Below are 25958 nucleotides of genomic sequence, written 5' to 3' on the forward strand. Positions count from 1 at the left end.
TGTTCTCTGGCTGCACAGCAGCTCTGCCCACCTGGTTCTCTGGCTCTATAGCGACTCTGCTCACCTGGTTCTCTGGCTCTACAGCGGCTCTGCTGACCAGGTTCTCTGGGTCTACAGTGGCTCTGCTGACCAAGTTCTCTGGCTCTAAAGCAGCTCTGCTGACCTGGTTCTCTGGCTCTACAGCTGCTCTGCTGACCTCGTTATCTGGCTCTAAAGCAGCTCTGCTGAACTGGTTCTCTGGCTGTACAGCAGCGCTGCTGACCTGGTTCTCTGGCTCAACAACGGCTCTACTGACCTGGTTGTCTGGCTCTACAACGGCTCTGCTAACCTGGTTCTCTAGCTGTAGAGCAGCTGTGCTGACCTGGTTCTCTGGCTGTAGAGCAGCTCTGCTGACCTTGTTCTCTGGCTGCACAGCAGCTCTGCACACCTGGTTCTCTGGCTTTATAGTGACTCTGCTTACCTGGTTCTCTGGCTCTACAGCGGCTCTGCTGACCAGGTTCTCTGGGTCTACAGCGGCTCTGCTGACCTAGTTCTCTGGCTCTACAGCGACTCTGCTGGCCTGGTTCTCTGGCTCTACAGCGACTCTGCTAGCCTGGTTCTCTGGCTCTACAGCGACTCTGCTAGCCTGGTTCTCTGGCTCTAAAGCAGCTCTGCTGACCTGGTTCTCTGGCTCTAGAGCAGCTTTGCTGAACTGGTTCTCTGGCTCTAAAGCAGCTCTGCTGACCTGGTTCTCTGGCTCTACAGGGGCTCTGCTGACCTGGTTCTCTGGCTCTACAGGGGCTCTGCTGACCTGGTTTTCAGGCTGTAAGACGGCTCTACTGACCTGGTTCTTTGGCTGTAGAGCAGCGCTGCTGACCTTGTTCTGTGGCTGTACAGCAGCTCTGCTGACCTGGTTCTCTGGCTCTACAGCGACTCTGCTGACCTGGTTCTCTGGCTCTACAGCAGCTCTGCTGGTTCTCTGGCTCTACAGCAGCTCCGCTGACCTGGTTCTCTGGCTCTACAGCAGCTCTGCTGACCTGGTTCTCTGGCTCTACAACAGCTCTGCTGACCTGGTTCTCTGGCTCTACAACAGCTCTGCTGACCTGGTTCTCTGGCTCTACAACAGCTCTGCTGACCTGGTTCTCTGGCTCTACAACAGCTCTGCTGACCTGGTTCTCTGGCTCTACAACGGCTCTGCTGACGTGGTTCTCAAGTCTCTAGGGCAGCTCTGCTGACCTGGTTCTCTGGCTCTAAAGCGGCTCTGCTGATCTGCTTCTCTGGCTCTAAAGCAGCTCTGCTGACCTGGTTCTCTGGCTCTACAGCTGCTCTGCTGACCTCGTTATCTGGCTCTAAAGCAGCTCTGCTGAACTGGTTCTCTGGCTGTACAGCAGCGCTCCTGACCTGGTTCTCTGGCTCAACAACGGCTCTACTGACCTGGTTGTCTGGCTCTACAACGGCTCTGCTAACCTGGTTCTCTAGCTGTAGAGCAGCTCTGCTGACCTGGTTCTCTGGCTGTAGAGCAGCTCTGCTGACCTTGTTCTCTGGCTGCACAGCAGCTCTGCACACCTGGTTCTCTGGCTTTATAGTGACTCTGCTTACCTGGTTCTCTGGCTCTACAGCGGCTCTGCTGACCAGGTTCTCTGGGTCTACAGCGGCTCTGCTGACCTAGTTCTCTGGCTCTACAGCGACTCTGCTGGCCTGGTTCTCTGGCTCTACAGCCACTCTGCTAGCCTGGTTCTCTGGCTCTACAGCGACTCTGCTAGCCTGGTTCTCTGGCTCTAAAGCAGCTCTGCTGACCTGGTTCTCTGGCTCTAGAGCAGCTTTGCTGAACTGGTTCTCTGGCTCTAAAGCAGCTCTGCTGACCTGGTTCTCTGGCTCTACAGGGGCTCTGCTGACCTGGTTTTCAGGCTGTAAGACGGCTCTACTGACCTGGTTCTTTGGCTGTAGAGCAGCGCTGCTGACCTTGTTCTGTGGCTGTACAGCAGCTCTGCTGACCTGGTTCTCTGGCTCTACAGCGGCTCTGCTGACCTGGTTCTCTGGCTCTACAGCAGCTCTGCTGGTTCTCTGGCTCTACAGCAGCTCCGCTGACCTGGTTCTCTGGCTCTACAGCAGCTCTGCTGACCTGGTTCTCTGGCTCTACAACAGCTCTGCTGACCTGGTTCTCTGGCTCTACAACAGCTCTGCTGACCTGGTTCTCTGGCTCTACAACAGCTCTGCTGACCTGGTTCTCTGGCTCTACAACAGCTCTGCTGACCTGGTTCTCTGGCTCTACAACGGCTCTGCTGACGTGGTTCTCAAGTCTCTAGGGCAGCTCTGCTGACCTGGTTCTCTGGCTCTAAAGCGGCTCTGCTGATCTGCTTCTCTGCCTCTACAGCAGCTCTGCTGACCTGGCTCTGGTTCTATAGCGGCTCTTCTGACCTGGTTCTCTGGCTCTACAGCGGCTCTGCTGACCTGGTTCTCTGGCTCTAAAGCAGCTCTACTGACCTGGTTCTCTGGCTCTACAGCAGCTTTGCTGAACTGGTTCTCAGGCTGTACAACGGCTCTGCTGACGTGGTTCTGAAGTCTCTAGGGCAGCTCTGCTGACCTGGTTCTCTGGCTCTAAAGCGGCTCTGCTGATCTGGTTCTCTGCCTCTACAGCAGCTCTGCTGACCTGGTTCTCTGGCTCTACAGTGGCACTGCTGACCTTGTTCTCTGGCTCTACAGCGGCTCTGCTGACCTGGTTCTCTGGCTCTACAGCGGCTCTGCTGACCTGGTTCTCTGGCTCTAAAGCAGCTCTACTGACCTGGTTCTCTGGCTCTACAGCAGCTTTGCTGAACTGGTTCTCAGGCTGTACAACGGGTCTGCTGACCTGGTTCTTTGGCTGTGGAGCAGCTCTGCTGACCTTGTTCTCTGGCTGTACAGCAGCTCTGCTGACCTGGTTCTCTGGCTGTACAGCAGCTCTGCTGACCTGGTTTCTCTGGCTCTACAGCAGCTCTGCTGACCTGGTTTCTCTGGCTCTACAGCAGCTCTGCTGACCTGGTTCTCTGGCTCTAGAGCAGCTCTGCTGAGCTGGTTCTCTGGCTCTAGAGCGGCTTTGCTGACCTGGTTCTCAGGCTGTACAACGGCTCTGCTGACCTGGTTCTTTGGCTGTAGAGCAGCTCTGCTGACCTTGTTCTCTGGTTGTACAGCAGCTCTGCTGACCTGGTTCTCTGGCTCTATAGCGGCTCTGTTCACCTGGTTCTCTGGCTCTACAGCAGCTCTGCTGACCTGGTTCTCTGGCTCTATAGCGGCTCTGCTGACCTGGTTCTCTGGCTCTACAGCGGCTCTGCTGACCTGGTTCTCTGGCTCTACAGCGGCTCTGCTGACCTGCTTCTATGGCTCTACAGCGGGTCTGCTGACCTGGTTCTCTGGCTGTACAACGGGTCTGCTGACCTGGTTCTCTGGCTCTGAAGCAGCTCTGCTGATCTGATTCTATGGCTCTACAGCAGCTTTGCCGAACTGGTTCTCAGGCTGTACAACGGGTCTGCTGACCTGGTTCTTAGCTGTACAGCAGCTCTGCTGACCTGGTTCTCTCGCTCTAAAGCAGCTCTGCTGACCTGGTTTCTCTGGCTCTACAGCAGCTCTGCTAACCTGGTTCTCTGGCTCTAGAGCAGCTCTGCTGACCTGGTTCTCTGGCTCTAGAGCAGCTCTGCTGACCTGGTTCTGTAGCTCTACAGCGACTCTGCTGACCTGGTTCTCTGGCTCCACAGCGACTCTGCTGACCTGGTTCTCTGGCTCTAAAGCAGCTCTACTGACCTGGTTCTCTGGCTCTACAGCAGCTTTGCTGAACTGGTTCTCAGGCTGTACAACGGGTCTGCTGACCTGGTTCTTTGGCTGTGGAGCAGCTCTGCTGACCTTGTTCTCTGGCTGTACAGCAGCTCTGCTGACCTGGTTCTCTGGCTGTACAGCAGCTCTGCTGACTTGGTTTCTCTGGCTCTACAGCAGCTCTGCTGACCTGGTTCTCTGGCTCTAGAGCAGCTCTGCTGACCTGGTTCTCTGGCTCTAGAGCAGCTCTGCTGACCTGGTTCTCTGGCTCTAGAGCGGCTTTGCTGACCTGGTTCTCAGGCTGTACAACGGCTCTGCTGACCTGGTTCTTTGGCTGTAGAGCAGCTCTGCTGACCTTGTTCTCTGGTTGTACAGCAGCTCTGCTGACCTGGTTCTCCGGCTCTATAGCGGCTCTGTTCACCTGGTTCTCTGGCTCTACAGCAGCTCTGCTGACCTGGTTCTCTGGCTCGATAGCGGCTCTGCTGACCTGGTTCTCTGGCTCTACAGCGGCTCTGCTGACCTGCTTCTCTGGCTCTACAGCGGCTCTGCTGACCTGCTTCTCTAGCTCTACAGCGGCTCTGCTGACCTGGTTCTCTGGCTCTGAAGCAGCTCTGCGGACCTGATTCTTTGGCTCTACAGCAGCTTTGCCGAACTGGTTCTCAGGCTGTACAACGGGTCTGCTGACCCGGTTCTCTGGCTCTGAAGCAGCTCTGCTGATCTGATTCTATGGCTCTACAGCAGCTTTGCCGAACTGATTCTCAGGCTGTACAACGGGTCTGCTGACCTGGTTCTTTAGCTGTAGAGCAGCTCTGCTGACCTTGTTCTCTGGCTGTACAGCAGCTCTGCTGACCTGGTTCTCTGGCTCTAAAGCAGCTCTGCTGACCTGGTTTCTCTGGCTCTACAGCAGCTCTGCTAACCTGGTTCTCTGGCTCTAGAGCAGCTCTGCTGACCTGGTTCTCTGGCTCTACAGCGTCTCTGCTGACCTGGTTCTCTGGCTCTACAGCTACTCTACTGACCTGGTTCTGTGGCTCTACAGCAGCTCTGCTGACCTGGTTCTGTGTCTCTAAAGCAGCTCTGCTGACCTGGTTCTCTGGCTCTACAGCAGCTTTGCTGAACTGGTTCTCAGGCTGTACAACGGGTCTGCAACCCTGGTTCTCTAGCTGTAGAGCAGCTCTGCTGACCTGGTTCTCTGGCTCTACAGCAGCTCTGCTGGTTCTCTGGCTCTACAGCAGCTCCGCTGACCTGGTTCTCTGGCTCTACAGCAGCTCTGCTGACCTGGTTCTCTGGCTCTACAACAGCTCTGCTGACCTGGTTCTCTGGCTCTACAACAGCTCTGCTGACCTGGTTCTCTGGCTCTACAACAGCTCTGCTGACCTGGTTCTCTGGCTCTACAACAGCTCTGCTGACCTGGTTCTCTGGCTCTACAACGGCTCTGCTGACGTGGTTCTCAAGTCTCTAGGGCAGCTCTGCTGACCTGGTTCTCTGGCTCTAAAGCGGCTCTGCTGATCTGCTTCTCTGCCTCTACAGCAGCTCTGCTGACCTGGCTCTGGTTCTATAGCGGCTCTTCTGACCTGGTTCTCTGGCTCTACAGCGGCTCTGCTGACCTGGTTCTCTGGCTCTAAAGCAGCTCTACTGACCTGGTTCTCTGGCTCTACAGCAGCTTTGCTGAACTGGTTCTCAGGCTGTACAACGGCTCTGCTGACGTGGTTCTGAAGTCTCTAGGGCAGCTCTGCTGACCTGGTTCTCTGGCTCTAAAGCGGCTCTGCTGATCTGGTTCTCTGCCTCTACAGCAGCTCTGCTGACCTGGTTCTCTGGCTCTACAGTGGCACTGCTGACCTTGTTCTCTGGCTCTACAGCGGCTCTGCTGACCTGGTTCTCTGGCTCTACAGCGGCTCTGCTGACCTGGTTCTCTGGCTCTAAAGCAGCTCTACTGACCTGGTTCTCTGGCTCTACAGCAGCTTTGCTGAACTGGTTCTCAGGCTGTACAACGGGTCTGCTGACCTGGTTCTTTGGCTGTGGAGCAGCTCTGCTGACCTTGTTCTCTGGCTGTACAGCAGCTCTGCTGACCTGGTTCTCTGGCTGTACAGCAGCTCTGCTGACCTGGTTTCTCTGGCTCTACAGCAGCTCTGCTGACCTGGTTTCTCTGGCTCTACAGCAGCTCTGCTGACCTGGTTCTCTGGCTCTAGAGCAGCTCTGCTGAGCTGGTTCTCTGGCTCTAGAGCGGCTTTGCTGACCTGGTTCTCAGGCTGTACAACGGCTCTGCTGACCTGGTTCTTTGGCTGTAGAGCAGCTCTGCTGACCTTGTTCTCTGGTTGTACAGCAGCTCTGCTGACCTGGTTCTCTGGCTCTATAGCGGCTCTGTTCACCTGGTTCTCTGGCTCTACAGCAGCTCTGCTGACCTGGTTCTCTGGCTCTATAGCGGCTCTGCTGACCTGGTTCTCTGGCTCTACAGCGGCTCTGCTGACCTGGTTCTCTGGCTCTACAGCGGCTCTGCTGACCTGCTTCTATGGCTCTACAGCGGGTCTGCTGACCTGGTTCTCTGGCTGTACAACGGGTCTGCTGACCTGGTTCTCTGGCTCTGAAGCAGCTCTGCTGATCTGATTCTATGGCTCTACAGCAGCTTTGCCGAACTGGTTCTCAGGCTGTACAACGGGTCTGCTGACCTGGTTCTTAGCTGTACAGCAGCTCTGCTGACCTGGTTCTCTCGCTCTAAAGCAGCTCTGCTGACCTGGTTTCTCTGGCTCTACAGCAGCTCTGCTAACCTGGTTCTCTGGCTCTAGAGCAGCTCTGCTGACCTGGTTCTCTGGCTCTAGAGCAGCTCTGCTGACCTGGTTCTGTAGCTCTACAGCGACTCTGCTGACCTGGTTCTCTGGCTCCACAGCGACTCTGCTGACCTGGTTCTCTGGCTCTAAAGCAGCTCTACTGACCTGGTTCTCTGGCTCTACAGCAGCTTTGCTGAACTGGTTCTCAGGCTGTACAACGGGTCTGCTGACCTGGTTCTTTGGCTGTGGAGCAGCTCTGCTGACCTTGTTCTCTGGCTGTACAGCAGCTCTGCTGACCTGGTTCTCTGGCTGTACAGCAGCTCTGCTGACTTGGTTTCTCTGGCTCTACAGCAGCTCTGCTGACCTGGTTCTCTGGCTCTAGAGCAGCTCTGCTGACCTGGTTCTCTGGCTCTAGAGCAGCTCTGCTGACCTGGTTCTCTGGCTCTAGAGCGGCTTTGCTGACCTGGTTCTCAGGCTGTACAACGGCTCTGCTGACCTGGTTCTTTGGCTGTAGAGCAGCTCTGCTGACCTTGTTCTCTGGTTGTACAGCAGCTCTGCTGACCTGGTTCTCCGGCTCTATAGCGGCTCTGTTCACCTGGTTCTCTGGCTCTACAGCAGCTCTGCTGACCTGGTTCTCTGGCTCGATAGCGGCTCTGCTGACCTGGTTCTCTGGCTCTACAGCGGCTCTGCTGACCTGCTTCTCTGGCTCTACAGCGGCTCTGCTGACCTGCTTCTCTAGCTCTACAGCGGCTCTGCTGACCTGGTTCTCTGGCTCTGAAGCAGCTCTGCGGACCTGATTCTATGGCTCTACAGCAGCTTTGCCGAACTGGTTCTTAGGCTGTACAACGGGTGTGCTGACCCGGTTCTCTGGCTCTGAAGCAGCTCTGCTGATCTGATTCTATGGCTCTACAGCAGCTTTGCCGAACTGATTCTCAGGCTGTACAACGGGTCTGCTGACCTGGTTCTTTAGCTGTAGAGCAGCTCTGCTGACCTTGTTCTCTGGCTGTACAGCAGCTCTGCTGACCTGGTTCTCTGGCTCTAAAGCAGCTCTGCTGACCTGGTTTCTCTGGCTCTACAGCAGCTCTGCTAACCTGGTTCTCTGGCTCTAGAGCAGCTCTGCTGACCTGGTTCTCTGGCTCTACAGCGTCTCTGCTGACCTGGTTCTCTGGCTCTACAGCTACTCTGCTGACCTGGTTCTGTGGCTCTACAGCAGCTCTGCTGACCTGGTTCTGTGTCTCTAAAGCAGCTCTGCTGACCTGGTTCTCTGGCTCTACAGCAGCTTTGCTGAACTGGTTCTCAGGCTGTACAACGGGTCTGCAACCCTGGTTCTCTAGCTGTAGAGCAGCTCTGCTGACCTGGTTCGTAGGCTCTAGAGCAGCTCTGCTGACATGGTTCTCTGGCTGTAGAGCAGCTCTGCTGACCTTGTTCTCTGGCTGCACAGCAGCTCTGCCCACCTGGTTCTCTGGCTCTATAGCGACTCTGCTCACCTGGTTCTCTGGCTCTACAGCGGCTCTGCTGACCAGGTTCTCTGGGTCTACAGTGGCTCTGCTGACCTAGTTCTGTGGCTGTACAGCGACTCTGCTGGCCTGGTTCTCTGCTTCTACAGCAACTCTGCTGGCCTGGTTCTCTGGCTCTACAGCGACTCTGCTAGCCTGGTCCTCTGGCTCTAAAGCAGCTCTGCTGACCTGGTTCTCTGCCTCTACAGCTGCTCTGCTGACCTCGTTATCCGGCTCTAAAGCAGCTCTGCTGAACTGGTTCTCTGGCTGTACAGCAGCTCTGCTGACCTGGTTCTCTGGCTCAACAACGGCTCTGCTGACCTGGTTCTCTGGCTCTACAACGGCTCTGCTCACCTGGTTCTCAGTCTCTAGAGCAGCTCTGCTGACCTGGTTCTCTGGCTCTAAAGCAGCTCTGCTGACCTGGTTCTCTGGCACTACAGGGGCTCTGCTGACCTGGTTCTCAGGCTGTAAGACGGCTCTACTGACCTGGTTCTTTGGCTGTAGAGCAGCGCTGCTGACCTTGTTCTGTGGCTGTACAGCAGCTCTGCTGACCTGGTTCTCTGGCTCTAGAGCGGCTTTGCTGACCTGGTTCTCAGGCTGTACAACGGCTCTGCTGACCTGGTTCTTTGGCTGTAGAGCAGCTCTGCTGACTTGGTTCTCTGGTTGTACAGCAGCTCTGCTGACCTGGTTCTCTGGCTCTATAGCGGCTCTGTTCACCTGGTTCTCTGGCTCTACAGCAGCTCTGCTGACCTGGTTCTCTGGCTCGATAGCGGCTCTGCTGACCTGCTTCTCTGGCTGTACAGCGGCTCTGCTGACCTGCTTCTCTGGCTCTGCAGCGGCTCTGCTGACCTGCTTCTCTGGCTCTACAGCGGCTCTGCTGACCTGCTTCTCTGGCTCTGAAGCAGCTCTGCTGACCTGATTCTATGGCTCAACAGCAGCTTTGCCGAACTGGTTCTCAGGCTGTACAACGGGTCTGCTGACCTGGTTCTCTGGCTCTGAAGCAGCTCTGCTGATCTGATTCTATGGCTCTACAGCAGCTTTGCCGAACTGGTTCTCAGGCTGTACAACGGGTCTGCTGACCTGGTTCTTTAGCTGTAGAGCAGCTCTGCTGACCTTGTTCTCTGGCTGTACAGCAGCTCTGCTGACCTGGTTCTCTGGCTCTAAAGCAGCTCTGCTGACCTGGTTTCTCTGGCTCTACAGTAGCTCTGCTAACCTGGTTCTCTGGCTCTAGAGCAGCTCTGCTGACCTGGTTCTCTGGCTCTAGAGCAGCTCTGCTGACCTGGTTCTCTGGCTCTAGAGCAGCTCTGCTGACCTGGTTCTGTGGCTCTACAGCGACTCTGCTGACCTGGTTCTCTGGCTCTACAGCGACTCTGCTGACCTGGTTCTCTGGCTCTACAGCAGCTCTGCTGACCTGGTTCTCTGGCTCTACAGCAGCTTTGCTGAACTGGTTCTCAGGCTGTACAACGGGTCTGCTAACCTGGTTCTCTAGCTGTAGAGCAGCTCTGCTGACCTGGTTCGTAGGCTCTAGAGCAGCTCTGCTGACATGGTTCTCTGGCTGTAGAGCAGCTCTGCTGACCTTGTTCTCTGGCTGCACAGCAGCTCTGCCCACCTGGTTCTCTGGCTCTATAGCGACTCTGCTCACCTGGTTCTCTGGCTCTACAGCGGCTCTGCTGACCAGGTTCTCTGGGTCTACAGTGGCTCTGCTGACCTAGTTCTCTGGCTCTACAGCGACTCTGCTGGCTTGGTTCTCTGGCTCTACAGCGACTCTGCTAGCCTGGTTCTCTGCTTCTACAGCGACTCTGCTGGCCTGGTTCTCTGGCTCTACAGTGACTCTGCTAGCCTGGTTCTCTGGCTCTAAAGCAGCTCTGCTGACCTGGTTCTCTGGTTCTACAGCTGCTCTGCTGACCTGGTTCTCTGGCTCTAAAGCAGCTCTGCTGACCTGGTTCTCTGGCACTACAGGGGCTCTGCTGACCTGGTTCTCAGGCTGTAAGACGGCTCTACTGACCTGGTTCTTTGGCTGTAGAGCAGCGCTGCTGACCTTGTTCTGTGGCTGTACAGCAGCTCTGCGGACCTGGTTCAATGGCTCTACAGCGGCTCTGCTGACCAGGTCCTCTGGGTCTACAGCGGCTCTCCTTGCCTGGTTCTCTGGCTCTACAGCGACTCTGCTGGCCTGGTTCTCTGGCTCTAAAGCAGCTCTGCTGACCTGGTTCTCTGGCTCTACAGCAGCTCTGCTGTTTCTCTGGCTCTACAGCAGCTCTGCTGACCTGGTTCTCCGGCTCTACAGCAGCTCTGCTGACCTGGTTCTTTGGCTCTACAGCAGCTCTGCTGACCTGGTTCTCTGTCTCTACAGCAGCGCTCCTGACCTGGTTCTCAGTCTCTAGGGCAGCTCTGCTGACCTGGTTCTCTGGCTCTAAAGCGGCTCTGCTGACCTGGTTCTCTGGCTCTAAAGCAGCTCTGCTGACCTGGTTCTCTGGCTCTAAAGCAGCTCTGCTGACCTGGTTCTCTGGCTCTAGAGCGGCTCTGCTGACCTGCTTCTCTGGCTCTACAGCAGCTCTGCTGACCTCGTTCTTTGGCTCTAGAGCGACTCTGCTGACCTGGTTCTCTGGCACTACAACGGCTTTGCTGACCTGGTTCTCTGGCTCTACAGCAGCTCTGCTGACCTGGTTCTCTGGCTCTACAGCAACTCTGCTGACCTAGTTCTCTGGCTCCAGAGCAGCTCTGCTGACTTGGTTCGCTGGCTCTCCAACGGCTTTGCTGACCTGGTTCTCCGGGTATACAGCAGCTCTGCTGATCTGGTTCTCTGGCTCTACAACGGCTCTGCTGACCTGTTGCTCTGGCTCTACAGTGGCTCTGTTGACCTAGTTCTCTGGCTCTAAAGCAGCTCTGCTGACTTGGTTCTCTGTCTCTAGAGCGGCTCTGCTGACCCGGTTCTGTGGCTCTACAGCAGCTCTGCTGACCTAGTTCTATGGCTCTAGAACAGCTCTGCTGACCTGGTTCTCTAGCTCTACAACGGCTTTGCTGACCTGGTTCTCTGGCTCTACAGCAGCTCTGCTAACCTGGTTCTCTGGCTCTAAGGCAGCTCTGCTGACCTGGTTCTCTGGCTCTAAAGCAGCTCTGCTGACCCGGTTCTCTCCCTCTAAAGCAGCTCTGCTGACCTGGTTTCTCTGGCTCTACAGCAGCTCTGCTGACCTGGTTCTCTAGCTCTACAACGGCTCTGCTGACCTGGTTCTCTGGCTCTACAGCAGCTCTGCTAACCTGGTTCTCTGGCTCTAAGGCAGCTCTGCTGACCTGGTTCTCTGGCTCTAAGGCAGCTCTGCTGACCTGGTTCTCTCCCTCTAAAGCAGCTCTGCTGACCTGCTTTCCCTGGGTCTACAGCAGCTCTGATGACCTGGTTCTCTGGCTCTAGAGCAGCTCTGCTGACCTGGTTCTTAGGCTCTAGAGCAGCTCTGCTGTCCTGGTTCTCTGGCTTTGAAGCAGCTCTGCTGACCTGGTTCTCTGGCTCTACAACGGCGCTGCTAACCTGGTTCTCAGTCTCTAGAGCAGCTCTGCTGACCTGGTTCTCTGGCTCTAAAGCAGCTCTGCTGACCTGGTTCTCAGGCTCTACAGGGGCTCTGCTGACCTGGTTCTCAGGCTGTAAGACGGCTCTACTGACCTGGTGATTTGGCTGTAGAGCAGGGCTGCTGACCTTGTTCTGTGGCTGTACAGTACAGCAGCTCTGCTGACCTGGTTCTCTGGCTCCAGAGCAGCTCTGCTGACCTGGTTCGCTGGCTCTCCAACGGCTTTGCTGACCTGGTTCTCCGGGTATACAGCAACTCTGCTGATCTGGTTCTCTGGCTTTACAACGGCTCTGTTGACCTGTTGCTCTGGCTCTACAGTGGCTCTGCTGACCTAGTTCTCTGGCTCTAGAACAGCTCTGCTGACCTGGTTCTCTAGCTCTATAATGGCTCTGCTGACCTGGTTCTCTGGCTCTAAGGCAGCTCTGCTGACCTGGTTCTCTTGCTCTAAAGCAGCTCTGATGACCTAGTTCTCTGGCTCTAGAACAGCTCTGCTGACCTGGTTCTCTAGCTCTATAACGGCTCTGCTGACCTGGTTCTCTGGCTCTAAGGCAGCTCTGCTGACCTGGTTCTCTGGCTCTAAAGCAGCTCTGATGACCTGGTTCTCTCCCCCTAAAGCAGCTCTGCTGACCTGGTTTCCCTGGCTCTACAGCAGCTCTGATGACCTGGTTCTCTGGCTCTAGAGCAGCTCTGCTGACCTGGTTCTTAGGCTCTAGAGCAGCTCTGCTGTCCTGGTTCTCTGGCTTTGAAGCAGCTCTGCTGACCTGGTTCTCTGGCTCTACAACGGCTCTGCTGACCTGGTTGCGACAGATACAGGATCGATTCTGGGGAAATGTCACCCAGGAGTAAATTTCCGACATTTTGGAATTGGCAGAGGATTGTAGGAGTACTGCCGGGAAACTATGATGACAATCACACTTTCGTGAGACCAGTTGTGGAATTATTTGTAAACCTCAACGTTCTCACATGCGTATATTGGTATTTGTGGAAACAAATATAGGGAACGTACATTTACGCATGCGCAATTCCCTCTCAATTACAGAAACCCATTCCCCTGCATCGCAAACAATTTTGGGTGAGTCTGTTCTCCGTTTCCACCCTCTTTAAAGACGTACTCCTGCCTGGACAATATTACATTTTGGACCGTGTCACAGGAGAGAACGGATTGCGATAACACCTACAAACACGCAAGCTTGGCAGGGAGAAACTTTCAGCCCTAGAGCATTCCGCGCAGGCACAGCGAGCAGGAGACAGGGAGGGACTGGCGATGTGCACGCGTTCACATCTCCTGTTCTTATGAGTGCACATATACTGTCCCCCTTCCGCCAAGAAACCGACAACAATAGATCTCGCCAAGGCGTGCAGTGCAAGCGCTGCGTCGCTAGGCGAGACCTAAAAAGCTCTAGTAGACAGCATCGAAGGAAGCTCCGACAGCTCCATGGAGATCTTAACAATCGGCAAGTGTGTCACCTCGCCCTCAGCCACGGTCAACATCATAACTGCCTCCCAACAATTCTGCAACAACTTATCTAACTTTTTCCACAGCGAATTCGCAAACATCTACAGCAACTTTGCCCATCAACCCAACCCCAGAGAACTCATCTCTAACCTATCCACCACCAAAGACAACAACCTAACCGAATGGACAAGCCTCACCAGAAATGATGGAAACAGTAATGTGGACCATCCACTCAGGGTCCCCAATGAATCTATGTCCACACCACATCTACAACGTGGAAACATCACCAATCAGCACTACCCAGATTCACATCAACACCTCCATCACGTCTGCCACTTTCCCGGATGAATGAAGACTTGCAGAAATCAACACTCTTCTCAAGAAGCCCACAGCTGGCCCAAATCAACTGAGCAACCTCTGATCAATTTCCCTGCTCCCATATCCAGTCAAAGTGATTGATAAGGCCATTAGCAAGCAACTCACAACCCAAATCGAACTTCACCATCTTCCAGACAGCATTCTAGCAGTATTCAAAAAGAACCACAGCACCAAAATAGCACTTATCCTGGCCACTAAGGACATTCAAATCATTCTGGACCAAGGAGAAACAGCCGCCCTCATCCTGCTCGACCTTTCCATGGCCTTCGACACTGTCTCCCATAACATCGAAGAAGAAGCGTCCATGAGATTGGCATGCAAGGATCTGCTCTCAAATTAATCTGTTCCTTCCTCACTGGGAGAGAAGAAACCAAAGGATCAGACTGCCACCCTTCACATCAGAGACCAAAAAACTGATATACGGAGTCCCACAAGGATCGTCCCACTCTTTTCAACATATACATGACAACACTCACCAACATCATCTGATCACAAAACCTCACCGCCATCTCCTACGCCAATGACACCTAATTCATCCTCTCCCTGACAAGACAATCATCACCAGAACCAACTTCACCAACTGTATGACCAAAGTAGCAGACTGGATGTGAACCAACTGCCTAAAACTCAACTCTGACAAGACTGAAGGACTGGTCTTCAGCAACAAGACCTCACCATGGGACTCCTCCTGGTGGCTGTCAGAGCTAAGAACCAACATCCACACTCACAGACCATGCAAGAAATCTAGGGATCATCTTAGACTGCAAGCTCAACATGATGGCTCAAGTCAACACAGTGAGCACCTCCTGCTTCCACATCCTATTTATGTTGTGAAATATTTTCAAATGGTTGCCTCAGAACACCAGACGGACCGTCACGCACGTACTCATCACGAGCAGGCTGGACTACAACAACACTTTCTATGCCGGAATCGCCAAACAACTCCTACACAGATTCTAGACTATCCAGAATGCCATTGTAAGACTCCTATTTAACCTCCCATGTTGCATACACATCACATCTCAGGAAGCTGCACTGACTCCCCATTCACAAGCGTACCTAATTCAAATTTCTCACGCACCCATAGAAAGCCCTACAAAACACAGGACCAGAATACCTGAACAGCCGCATACACTTTCACCAACCCACCAGACACCTATGCTCTGCCTCACTCTCTCTCGCACACACTCCCACATCCGCAAAAGCAAAACAGGAGGTTGCTCATTCTCCTACATTGCACCCAAGACATGGACCAACCTCCCTCAGCACATCAGAGCTCCCGCCTCACTTCTCAAATTCCGCAAGAAGCTGAATACCTGGCGGTTCGAATAAGCATCTTGGGGACCGCAAACCTACACTCCTGCCCAAGCGCCTGGATACCCTATCGGGTGATTAGTGCGCTATACAAATCAATATAACAACACTGGAACTTCTGGACCAAAGTGGCTTGATACCAGAGAGGTCCAGTCATCGCAAAATCCACTGTCTATAAAACCTCCTTGCACCAACCCACCAGCCAGAAGGTCCCTTGGCAGAGGATACTGAGAAAGTGTAATATGCTAGAAGAGCAAGGTACTTACCTTCAGTAACGCTCTTTCAGGTGGATACTCTAACAGCAGATTGCTATCCTTTAGGATATCCTCAGTTGCCAGACTGGATCTGGAAGATTTTAAATAGCATCAGTAGGTGGTGACGTGCAGCTCTGCATTCACTTTGGGCCACCCCTGAAGTGATGATGGAGCCACATACATGCGACACCACTGAGCATTAACGTCAGTTTCTTTCTGAATTCTCGCCGCGCCCTCTGACGCGTAGCCCAACAATAATTAGAGGCTCCAGCGTGAGGTCTCTAGAGCGGGACCATTTTAGATGGAAAGAGAGACCATTCCACAGAACAGGGAGGTAGGAGGGTCGGTGACGAACCTGCGGTTGGATAGAGTTTTCACCAGAAAGAGCATTACCGAAGGTAAGTAACTCATTCTTCTGATGGATATCGCTAATCGTAGATTCCTCACCTTCAGAATAAATACCAAAGCAGTAAATCCCAGGTGGTGGGTCAATCAATCAATCAATCAGTACATTTATAGAGCGCACTACTCACCCGCGAGGGTTTCAAGGCGCTGAGGGTGGGCAGGGGGGGGGGGGAGGTGCTGCTACTGCTCGAACAGCCAGGTCTTGAGGTGTCTCCTGAAGGTGAGAAGGTCTTGGGTCAGTCGGAGGTGGGTGGGGAGGGAGTTCCACGTCTTGGCGGCGAGGTAGGAGAAAGATCTGCCGCCTGTTGTTCTTCTGGTGCGTGGTACGGTGGCGAGGGCGAGGCTGGCTGAGCGGAGTTGGCGAGTCGGGCGTAGAACGAGAGGAGTTTGTTGAGGTATTCGGGTCCGGCATTATGGAGCGCCTTGTGTGCGTGGGTGAGGAGCTTGAACGTGATCCTCTTGTTGACGGGGAGCCAGTGCAGGTCTCTCAGGTGGGCGGTGATGTGGCTGTGGATGTCCAGGATGAGGCGTGCGGAGGCATTCTGTACGTGTTACAGTCTTTTCTGTAGCTTGGCCGTTGTCCCTGCATAGAGTGCGTTGCCACAGTCGAGCCGGCTTGTGATGAGGGCTTGGGTGACAGTCCTTCTTGTTTCCGTGGGGATCCATTTGAAGATCTTTCGTAGCATGCGGAGGGTGTTGAAGCAGGAGGAGGAGATGGCGTTGACTTGCTAGTGAGCGATGAGTCCAGGACGAACCCTAGGTTGCGTGTGTGGTCGGTGGGTGTCGGTGCTGTGCCCAGGGCGGCGGGCCACCAAGAGTCATTCCAGGTGGAGGGGGATGGTCCAAGGATGAGGACCTCCGGCTTGTCTGTGTTCAGTTTCAGGCGGCTGATCTTCATCCATTCGGCGATGGCCCTCATTCCTTCTTGGAAGTTGGATTTGGCGGTGACTGGGTCTCTGGTCAGGGAGAGGATCAGCTGGGTGTCGTCGGCGTAGGAGGTGATGTTGAGGTTGTGTGCGCGGACGATGTCGGCGAGGGGGCTCATGTAGATGTTGAAGAGCGTTGGGGTGAGTGAAGAGCCTTGGGGTACGCCGCAGATGATCTTGGTGGCCTCTGAGTGGAACAGGGGTAGGCGGACTCTCTGGGTTCTGTCGGTGAGGAAGGAGGAGATCCAGTCCAGGGCCTTTCCCTGGATCCCTGTGTTGTGGAGACGTGTTTTTAGGGTGCGGTGGCAGACCGTGTCGAAGGCAGCTGAGAGGTCTAGGAGGATGAGGGCTGCGGTTTCTCCGTTGTCAAGCAGGGTTCTGATGTCGTCGGTGGCGGCGATGAGGGCGGTCTCGGTGCTGTGGTTGCTGCGGAAGCCAGACTGGGACGGGTCGAGGGAGCCGTTGGTTTCGAGAAAGTTGGTCAGTTGCTTGTTGACTGCTTTCTCTGTGACCTTCGCCGGGAAGGGGAGCAGGGAGATGGGCCGGAAATTCTTGAGGTCCTTGGGGTCTGCTGTCGGCTTCTTAAGGAGGGCGTTGATTTCAGCGTGTTTCCAACTCTCAGGGAAGGTGGCAGATTCGAAGGAGCAGTTGATGATGTCTCGGAGGTGGGATACGATGATGGCGTCTGCTTTGTTGAAGATGTGGTGAGGGCAGGGGTCGGATGGAGAGCCGGAGTGGATGGTGTTCATGATCTGGGTGACGTCTTCGGTGTTGACGGGGGTCCAGAGACTGAGGAGGGCGGTGGTGGGCGTTGGTTCTGTGGCTGGTGGAGGCGTCTGGTTTGCGAAGCTGTCGTGTATGTCGGCCATCTTGCGGTGGAAGAAGGCCGCGAGGGAGTCGCAGAGGTCCTGTGAGGGGGGATGTCGTTGGAGTTGGAGCTTGGGTTGGAGAGTTCCTTCACGATGCTGAAGAGCTCCTTGCTGTTGTGTGCGTTGTTGCCTATGCGCTCTCTGAAGGCCGTTCTCTTGGCGATGCGGATTAGCTGGTGGTGTTTGCGTGTGGCGGTCTTAAGGGCCTCGAGGTTTTCCGCAGTCCGTTCTTGGCGCAAGGCTTTCTCTAGAGTTCGGCGGGATTTTTTGGAGTCCTTGAGGTTTGTGGTGAACCAGGTGGTTCTCCTGCTGTTGTGCTTGTTCGGAGGGTTCTTGATAGGGGCGAGGGTGTAGGCGCAGTTGCTGATCCACTGTGTGAGGTTTCGGGCGGCGGTGTTGGTGTCCGGGGGGCCCTGGGCGAGGGCGGAGGTCAGCTGGTCAGTGGTGACTTTGCTCCAGCATCTTCGGGGGATCTGCGGCGGTTGGATGTGTGCGATGAGTTTCTTGTAGGAGAAGTGGATGCATCGGTGTTCGGTCCAGTGGAGAGTGGTGGTGTGGCTGACCGTGACGTTGGTGCTGGCGGAGAAGATGGGGTCCAGCGTGTGGCCTGCGTGGTGGGTCGGGGTGTTCACTAGTTGCTTCAGTCCGAAGTTGGAGAGGTTGTCGAGCAGGGTGGTGGTGCTGTTGTCGTTGTTGTTCTCCAGGTGGAAGTTCAGGTTCCCCAGGAGGATGTAGTCTGTGGTGGCGAGGGCGTGCGTGCTGACGAAGTCGGCAATGGATTCGTTGAATTGTGGGCGTGGACCCGGTGGTCTGTAGAGGAGTGTTCCTCTGAGGGTGGTCTTGGGGTCGGTGTGGATCTGGAAGTGTAGGTGCTCGACGGTGCTGAGAGTTTCTTCGGTGCTGGACGTGACTCTGAGGGTGTTCCTGTGGACGATGGCGATTCCTCCTCCGGGCTTGTTGGTACGGTCCCTCCGGATGATTTTGTAGCCGTCCGGGATGGCAATGGCGATGTCAGGGGCCGAGGAGGTGTTCATCCAGGTTTCCGTCAGGAACGCGACGTCCGCGGCTGTTGAGTCGAGGAGGTCCCAGAGTTCGATGGTATGCTTGTGTACGGAGTGGGTCTGTGGAATACCTCAAATCAAAAAGTACTGTAATGCTGAGTGGGAGAAATACCCTTCCCATCGGATCTGGCTGTCAAGGTAGTAGTATTCCATGAACTTATGCACTGATGCCCATGTTACGCCCTGACAAACTTCCAGAACAATCACTCCTGCTCCAACACAGTGGCAGCACTATTGGCCCTGGTGGAACGAGCCATCAGTCCTTCAGAAGGCTGCTTCTTGGCCAGAGCGTTGCTTAATGAAGAAGTCTATCCACCTGGACAAAGTCATTTTCTGCACCTTTTGTTGGCAGAGAAAAAGTCCACAAAGAGCTATTCGTCCATAAATTGGTCTTTGGTACGATCAGTGTAAAAGCTTAAGGCTCTTTTGGGGTCCAGCTGTTGGATTTCGTCCTCTTCTTTCGAGGGTTACGGCACAGCAAAGAACATTGGGAGAGTGATGGATTGCCAAATGTGGAAAGCAGTTACAACCTTTGGGAAAAGGATCACCGGTCCTCAACACCGCTTTGTCTGGGAAAATTGTGCTATAAGGCAGATGCACAGAGAGAGCGTGGAACCTCACTCACGTGAAAAGCCGAAGTAATAACTACCAGGAACTTACTCTTCGGAGTCAGGAGACGTAGAGGAAAGCTGTGCATAGGTTCAAAGGCCATGCTCATGAGGACAGTAAGAATCAAACTGAGATCCCACCGTGGCATCACAAAGGGGATGGTAAGAAACAGGAGTTAAACCTTTTAGAAATCTCATTCCAACAGGTGATTTGAAGAAAGATGACTGGTCTGGCAAATGTTAAAGGCAAGAGGGGTCAACAAATAACATTAGTAGAGTCCACCGCAAGTCCTCCTGGACCAAAGAGATGATAAACAGCAAGGCATCCAACAGTTTGGCCAACTGTGGGTCTATACTGCAGGTGCCACACCTGGCTACAAATCTGTCTCAGCAAATGACGTAGATAGACATAAAGAAGGAAGCTTGGCACCAAGGATGAAGTCTATGACTTCAGAAGGAAGCTTGGCACCAAGGATGAAGTCTATGACTTCAGGAGGAAGATTGAAGGCAGTCAACTACCGCGTCTCAATCTCCACGCATTAAGGTTTAAGTGCAGGACCCTGCCTTGCTGCTGCAACAGGAGATCCTGATTGAAGGGCAGATGCTGATGCCCAGAAATTCTCGGTACTACACTCTCCTTGCTCAGTCCACAGCCACTAGGATGACTTGAGCCCTACCACTCCTGATCTTCAAAATGTGAGGCGTAAGAAGCAGCAGTGGAAGTGCTATACTCTACTGTATCTGGAATGTGTCTCTGAAAGAGAACTGTCTTGGAAACTCAAGTGCACAAGCGTTTCGACACAGCAGGAACATTAAGACTTCACGTACCACTGCAGAGCCCTTGTATGCCATCTGGAATAGTCTACTAACTAGGATGCAGGAGGATAAGAGACCTAAAATCCTCAGAACCACTCTCATCAAGACCTAAGACCAAGGGTGAAAGATCGGGGTAATAGCCCGAATGTCTCGGACTCACTTTGACAGGAGGGAAGGCCTGAAAGTGCACCATATCTACGATGGCTCCAATTAAAAGGAGCTTCTGCAAAGGAGTTAGGTATGACTTTGGCAGATGGAAAGTCAACTCCCGAGGATGCTAAGAGGTTCGCCTCTATCTGGACGTGGTCTCCGACTGACATAAGCTAATTAGTCTTTAACAGCCAGTCGTTGACGAAGGGGAAAACTTGAGTCCCAACCTTTGAAGGTGCGCTGTGATCACTGCTATCATTTTTGTGAACACCCGAGAGGAACTTGTAAAAGGAGCATTGCAAACTGAAAATCCTCCTGGCTTACCCTGAACCTTATGTAGTGTCTGTGGGACTGCAGGTCAGGTAAATGAAAGTAGGCATCCTGCAAGTCCAAAGTCACCATCCTTTTGCCTCGATCGTGGGCAGAAAGAACCTGGACCAACAATAGCATCTTCAATTTGCCCTTCAGCAGGAAGGCGTTCACAGGGCAGAGATGTAAAATAGGATGAAGAGCTCCTTCCCCCTTTCAGCACGAAGGAATAGAGAGACTAATAGCCAGTCTCTATTTCCTGGGGCATCACCCGCTCTATGGCTCCTTTGGCTAAACGAGCCAGCTCCTTTTGAAGCAAGATGTACAGGTGTTCCTTTGAAAGCTGCTCTGATGTGGGTGGAAGAGACACTGAGTTGAAAAGGAATGGTAGGGCACAATCCAGTTAAATGATCAGAAGGACCCACTAGTCAGAAGTTATATTATGCCACATGTGGAGGAAATATCACATCCTGCCTCCACAGAGTGACTTTGTGCCACTAAGAGCAGGCTAAAGCCGTTTGGAGGCTGCTGCTGGAGGGGCGCGGGACTGGAAATGTCTCTGATGGGCTGGACATTGTCAGCTTTACCCCTGACCCCAAAAGGACTAGGGTACCCATTGCGAGGGCAGAGGGCCTTGGCGCTGCTGACAAGCCAAACTTCTGAAGTAGCCCCAAATGGGACCAAACTGCTGAGAAAATAGCCTAGCAGTGTTTAAAGATTTTCAGGGCTGAATCAATTTTCTCAGCAAAAAAGCAAAAAGGCAAGATCCACCGAAAGGCATGGTTATGAGTGACGCCTGCACATCCCCAGAGAAGCCCGTGGATCTCATCAATATGGAATGCAGGAGCACCATGCTAGTGCCGATTGCTCTGCCCAATTGGTCTGTAGCGTCGAGAGCAGAGAGGGTGACATATTTTAAAACATCCTGAGCATTCTGGATGATGTAAGCTAGGTTGGCCCGAAATTATTCAGGGACCACCGGCAAGATCTTGCCAAACATGTACCATAAAGTGTGGTAATATCTTCCCAGCAAGCAGCTGTCTCAAAGCTGACAAGTTGACTGACCGGAGGGCGAGGCTGGCTGAAATAAACATCAGTTTCCCGAATGCTTCAATCCTCTTCGACAATCAGCCTGAGGGAAACGCAGGGGATAAAAATAAGTGCTCACCCTGCTGGGGGAAGTCTGAACCACCAAGCCTTCTAGTGTAGGGTTATACCTCAAGAAGTAAGAGTTACCTGGTGCCAGCATGAGGTGCACGGCAATCTATCTGTTCACTGGTTGACAGTAACAAGGCTAAGATCAGGTGCCATTAGGGTGTCAATCAGGGCTTCACTGAATGGATGTAAAGGTTCAGATGAAGTTTGTCCAGGATGCTAAACTTACATTGGTACATTATTTTTGACTTCCATAGTTCCACTGCCCATCACATTACTTAATCAAACAAAGCACTCTTTTGTTGATGTGCCAAGTAAAGTTAACCCCACTGGCCTCCTAAAAGTCCATGTATAAATTGCATTATCATAGTGGGCGGTGGGGGAACAACCCTCATCTCAGTTCTCATCTCCAAAAGCTGGTTGACTCTGAACAGAGTTCTAATGAAACATTTTTGGAGTGCAGCTTTGAGGCAAAGACATGGCTATTTTAGAACTGGATTGGACTAGAACTGGGTGATACGACCACAGGACTTGACCTCAATCAGGGTAAAGGCAGATTCAGCTCAGAGTCAGAAAGGACTACTGGGGCCGAGACGTCCTCTGGTGCTGGCGGCATTAGGACCGAAGTCAATGTCAAATGGACCAGTGTGCATTTTGTTTCTGGAATGGATGCCTGCTCTGGTGTTGGAGCAGAACCTGAGATGGGTTCAGGAAGCATGGGTGGTGCAGAAGGCCGGTCTGCCGGTGGTATAATCCAACAGGAGGCCTCCAGGGATCTACTAGAAGAAGCCAGCCAAAGAAAAGGAACGTGGCCACTTTAATGGTCTCAATCTGTTACGCTGTCGCTGATGACCCCGGAAACTTGGAGTGCATCAGGATCACCTGTGGAAGTGGCTCTTTTACGGGACCGGGAAAGAGACCGAGAAGCAACCTGATGTCCTTGAGACTTCTCAGGCTCAGAGTAGTGGGACTGGGCTGAGTCCCATTTAGCCTTCTGGTGGTTCCGCTTCAACTTACATAAAGACTTGGACCACAATCTAGACCTATTGCGGGAAACGGTCCTTAAAGCGAGAACAGGTCTGCACCTTCTACTTTGAGCAGGCTGCCATGACTTCTTTCATGTATTTAGTGATATTATGTTTTAGATTTATACGGGTACACTCCTTGCAGGACTTTGAGTCATGCCCTGTAACCAAACTCCATGGGGCACACCTTGTGGGGGTCTGTCACAGACATCTGATTGCAATAGACCCTGCAAGGCTTACACCTTGTAATTCTTGGAGGGTAAATGATTGCCTTACACACTGGGAAAAAGAGTTTTGTTAACCAAAAGCTCATCAACTGATGAAAAATAAAGTTGTGTGCAAACTTTGGATTTGTGTATGAAGGCGTGGAAAGAAAAGAACTGACGTCAATGTGCAGGGGTAGTACTACAGGGAACCTGGAAACCACAAGATACACTAAGAGTTTTGTTAATCTAGGTACGACTAATTGGGACCAGCCAGCTGCCAAGGATCACACCACGTGGACTGGATGCTGTTGCATGCTTTGCATATTGCTTTATTAATGAACAAACCATGAGTATGTGTCTGTATGTTAATTTGAAATGCAGTGACATTTTGAAAATGTGAAGAACATGGTAAAAGAAAAAAAGACTCATATTTATAGTCAGCTAGCCCTCCCTCCTTTCTCAGCTCTCTATGCCCTTGTATCACTCGCCACCCCCGAAATCCCCACTCCCCTCAGTCACTCAAACCTCCTCAGTTGGTCTCTTACTGCCCCACATAATTGCTGTACCTCCCTCCTCCAGTGACTCACCCGGGGCCTGGTTCTTTTGTTCCATCAAGTTCTTGAAACCATCCTGGAGTATCTTCTCCACTTTTTGTAATTCTTTTTTAATATTTTCCCAGAATTGTGGATGCTCGTCTGTGATCTTCTCCATCCAGGGGGCCCGGGGCTCCGCCCTGCGACTCTCGGTGGAGTAATTGATGATGGGGACGTCATCCACGTATCCGACTACGGAATACTGAGCGACTCCGGGGAGAGGCTCCGACAGAAAGGAGAACAGATAGCAGAGAGAGTGCAAGCCTGGGGGAGGGATGGGAGGAAAGAAAATTAGTTAGTGAATCTCACATATACTTGCAGTCTTAGCTCACTTGTGTGTACCATGAATTCCTCCCCACACATCCCTCTTACCAAACATTACAGTAATTCTCACACACAACTCATTGCACTGAAATTGCACACACCCCTCTAACCATGTGCAACACTAATCCCTGCTAAAGCAAAAAGGACAAATGATGTATGGAATGCTGAACAAATCAAACATTTACCACCAGTCACAAATCTGAGTTTAATCCATCGTTTGTTTTGCTCACCACACCACTCCAGTTTGGGCCCAGCTATATGCAAACAGTCTTAGGAACAGTCCAGTCCAAACTGCCAGGCCAGGTCCTCCCTGGAGCAGTAACAAGCATCCTGGAATCAGTCACGGGGAATTACCCCTCATCAGCCAGGCTAGCTTGAACAGGTGGCACAGTGAGCACGGGACCCATGTCTGGGCCTATTATTCCCACTTGGGGGACAAAAGTGAAAAGAACAAATGAAGGACGGAAAGCTGAACAAATTAAACTTTCACCCCCAGTCACAAATCTGGGTTGAATCCATGGTTTTCTTGCTCCCAAAGCCACCTCAGTCTTGACCCTGTGCCTCATGGGAACAGTCCAGACCGAACTGCCAAGCCAGGTCCTCCCTGGACCGGAAACAAGCATCCTGAGACCGAGACACTAATCCCTGCACAAACCCCCCGAACCGTGTTTAACACTAATTCCCGTACACACCCCTCTAACCATGTGTAACACTTACCCTTGCTCACAACCCTCTAACCGCGTGCAACACTAATCCTCCACACCCTTTTAATTGTATGCAACAATAATCCCGGTACACAACCCTTTAACTGTGTACAACACTGATCCCCCACACACCTCTAACCGTGTACAACACTGATCCACCACACCCCTCTATCCGTGTGCAATAATAATTCCCGTACACACCCATCTAACCGTTTGTAACACTAATCCCTACACACACCCCTCTAATAGTGTGTAACACTAATCCCTGCACACACCCCTCTAACAGTGTGTAACACTAACCCCCGCACACACCCCTCTAACCGTGTGTAACACTAATCCCCGCACTCACCCCTCTAACAGTGTGCAACACTCATCCCCGCACACACCCCTCTGACCGTGTGCAACACTAATCCCTGCACACACTCCTCTAACAGTGTGCAACACTAATCCTGCACACATCCCTCTAACCATGTGGACCGCTAATCCCTGCACACACCCCTCAAACCGTGTGTAACACTAATCCCCGCACACACCCCTCTAACCGTGTGTAACACTAATCCCTGCACACACCCCTCTAACCGTGTGTAAAACTATTCCCCGCACACACCCCTCTAACCGTGTGTAACACTAATCCCCGCACACACCCCTCTAACCGTGTCTAACACTTATCCTAACACACACCCTTCTAACCATGTATAACACTAATACCCACACACCCCTCTAACCATATGTAACACTAATCCCGCACACACCCCTCTAACTGTGTGTAACACTAATCTCCGCACACACCCCTCTAACCGTGTGTAACACTAATCCCCACACCCACCCCTCTAACCGTGTGTAACACTAATCCCTGCACACACTCCTCTAACCGTGTGTAAAATGATTCCCCGCACACACCCCTCTAACCGTGTGTAACACTAATCCCAGCACACACCCCTCTAACCGTGTGCAACACTATTCCCCGCACACACCCCTCTAACTGTGTGCAACACTAATCCCAGCACACACCCCTGTAACCGTGTGTAACATTAATCCCTGCACACACCCCTCTAACCGTTTGCAACGCTAATCCCAGCACACACCCCTCTAACCGTGTCTAACACTAATCCCTGGCCACACCCCTCTAACCGTGTGCAATACAAATACAGTGCACACACCCATTACATAGTGTTCTACTCTGTGCACTTGCACACACCTATATTCCATTTCTTAGTGCATAATTCATGGGTTTGATTCTTGATGAAATCGTGAACCTGTGACTGTGTGACTGCTCCAACTAGTCTTAAGAGGTGTACCCAGTTTCACTTCCTACCTTGGAAGACCGCCCTCCCTCCCTTTTGTTCATTTATTCCCCTCAGAGTGGAAAGATGGTGAGAGGTTCTTTCCAGTGTGTTTATTTCTTGTGGCAGTGCATCAATGCGCTAGAAATCCGCTCCAGGTCATGAAGGACACTGGGGGTCAAGGAGTCACTCCACAGAACTGACCTGCAGCAGAGAATGACCCATCTGTGATCCCCAGAATCCATCATCACAAGGGCCCAGCTGAAACAAGCCTTGGCAAATCCAACAGGGCTGGTGTCGGCTGCCAGCCTTCTAACAATTCTTGTTTTGTCATGGTTTTTGCAAAACATTATTGTTTGGGAATATGCCAGGCTCACATCAATCTTAAAAAATAAACAAATCATTTGTTACAGGTAAAAAAGTTATAGAAAGAAAGAAAGAAAGAAAGAAAGAAAGAAAGAAAGAAAGAAAGAAAGAAAGAAAGAAAGAAAGAAAGAAAGAAAGAAAGAAAGAAAGAAAGAATTTGGAACAAAATAGTTTCAAAT

The 25958-nt window shown here is 52.6% G+C and overlaps 1 protein-coding gene across 1 annotated transcript in view; it reads right to left on the minus strand.

Annotated features, from left to right (window-relative positions):
- LOC146869805 (major histocompatibility complex class I-related protein 1-like) overlaps positions 1-25958 on the minus strand; it is a 551777-nt gene that overhangs the window by 393096 nt on the left and 132723 nt on the right. The window contains exon 5 of the mRNA XM_085617524.1: positions 23097-23366. Within this exon, the coding sequence (XP_085473650.1) occupies positions 23097-23366 (270 nt within the window). The remainder of the gene's footprint in view (positions 1-23096; positions 23367-25958) is intronic.

This window comes from Triturus cristatus, chromosome 1_1 (genome assembly GCF_964204655.1).
Source record: "Triturus cristatus chromosome 1_1, aTriCri1.1, whole genome shotgun sequence".
NCBI classification, from domain to species: Eukaryota; Metazoa; Chordata; class Amphibia; order Caudata; family Salamandridae; genus Triturus; species Triturus cristatus.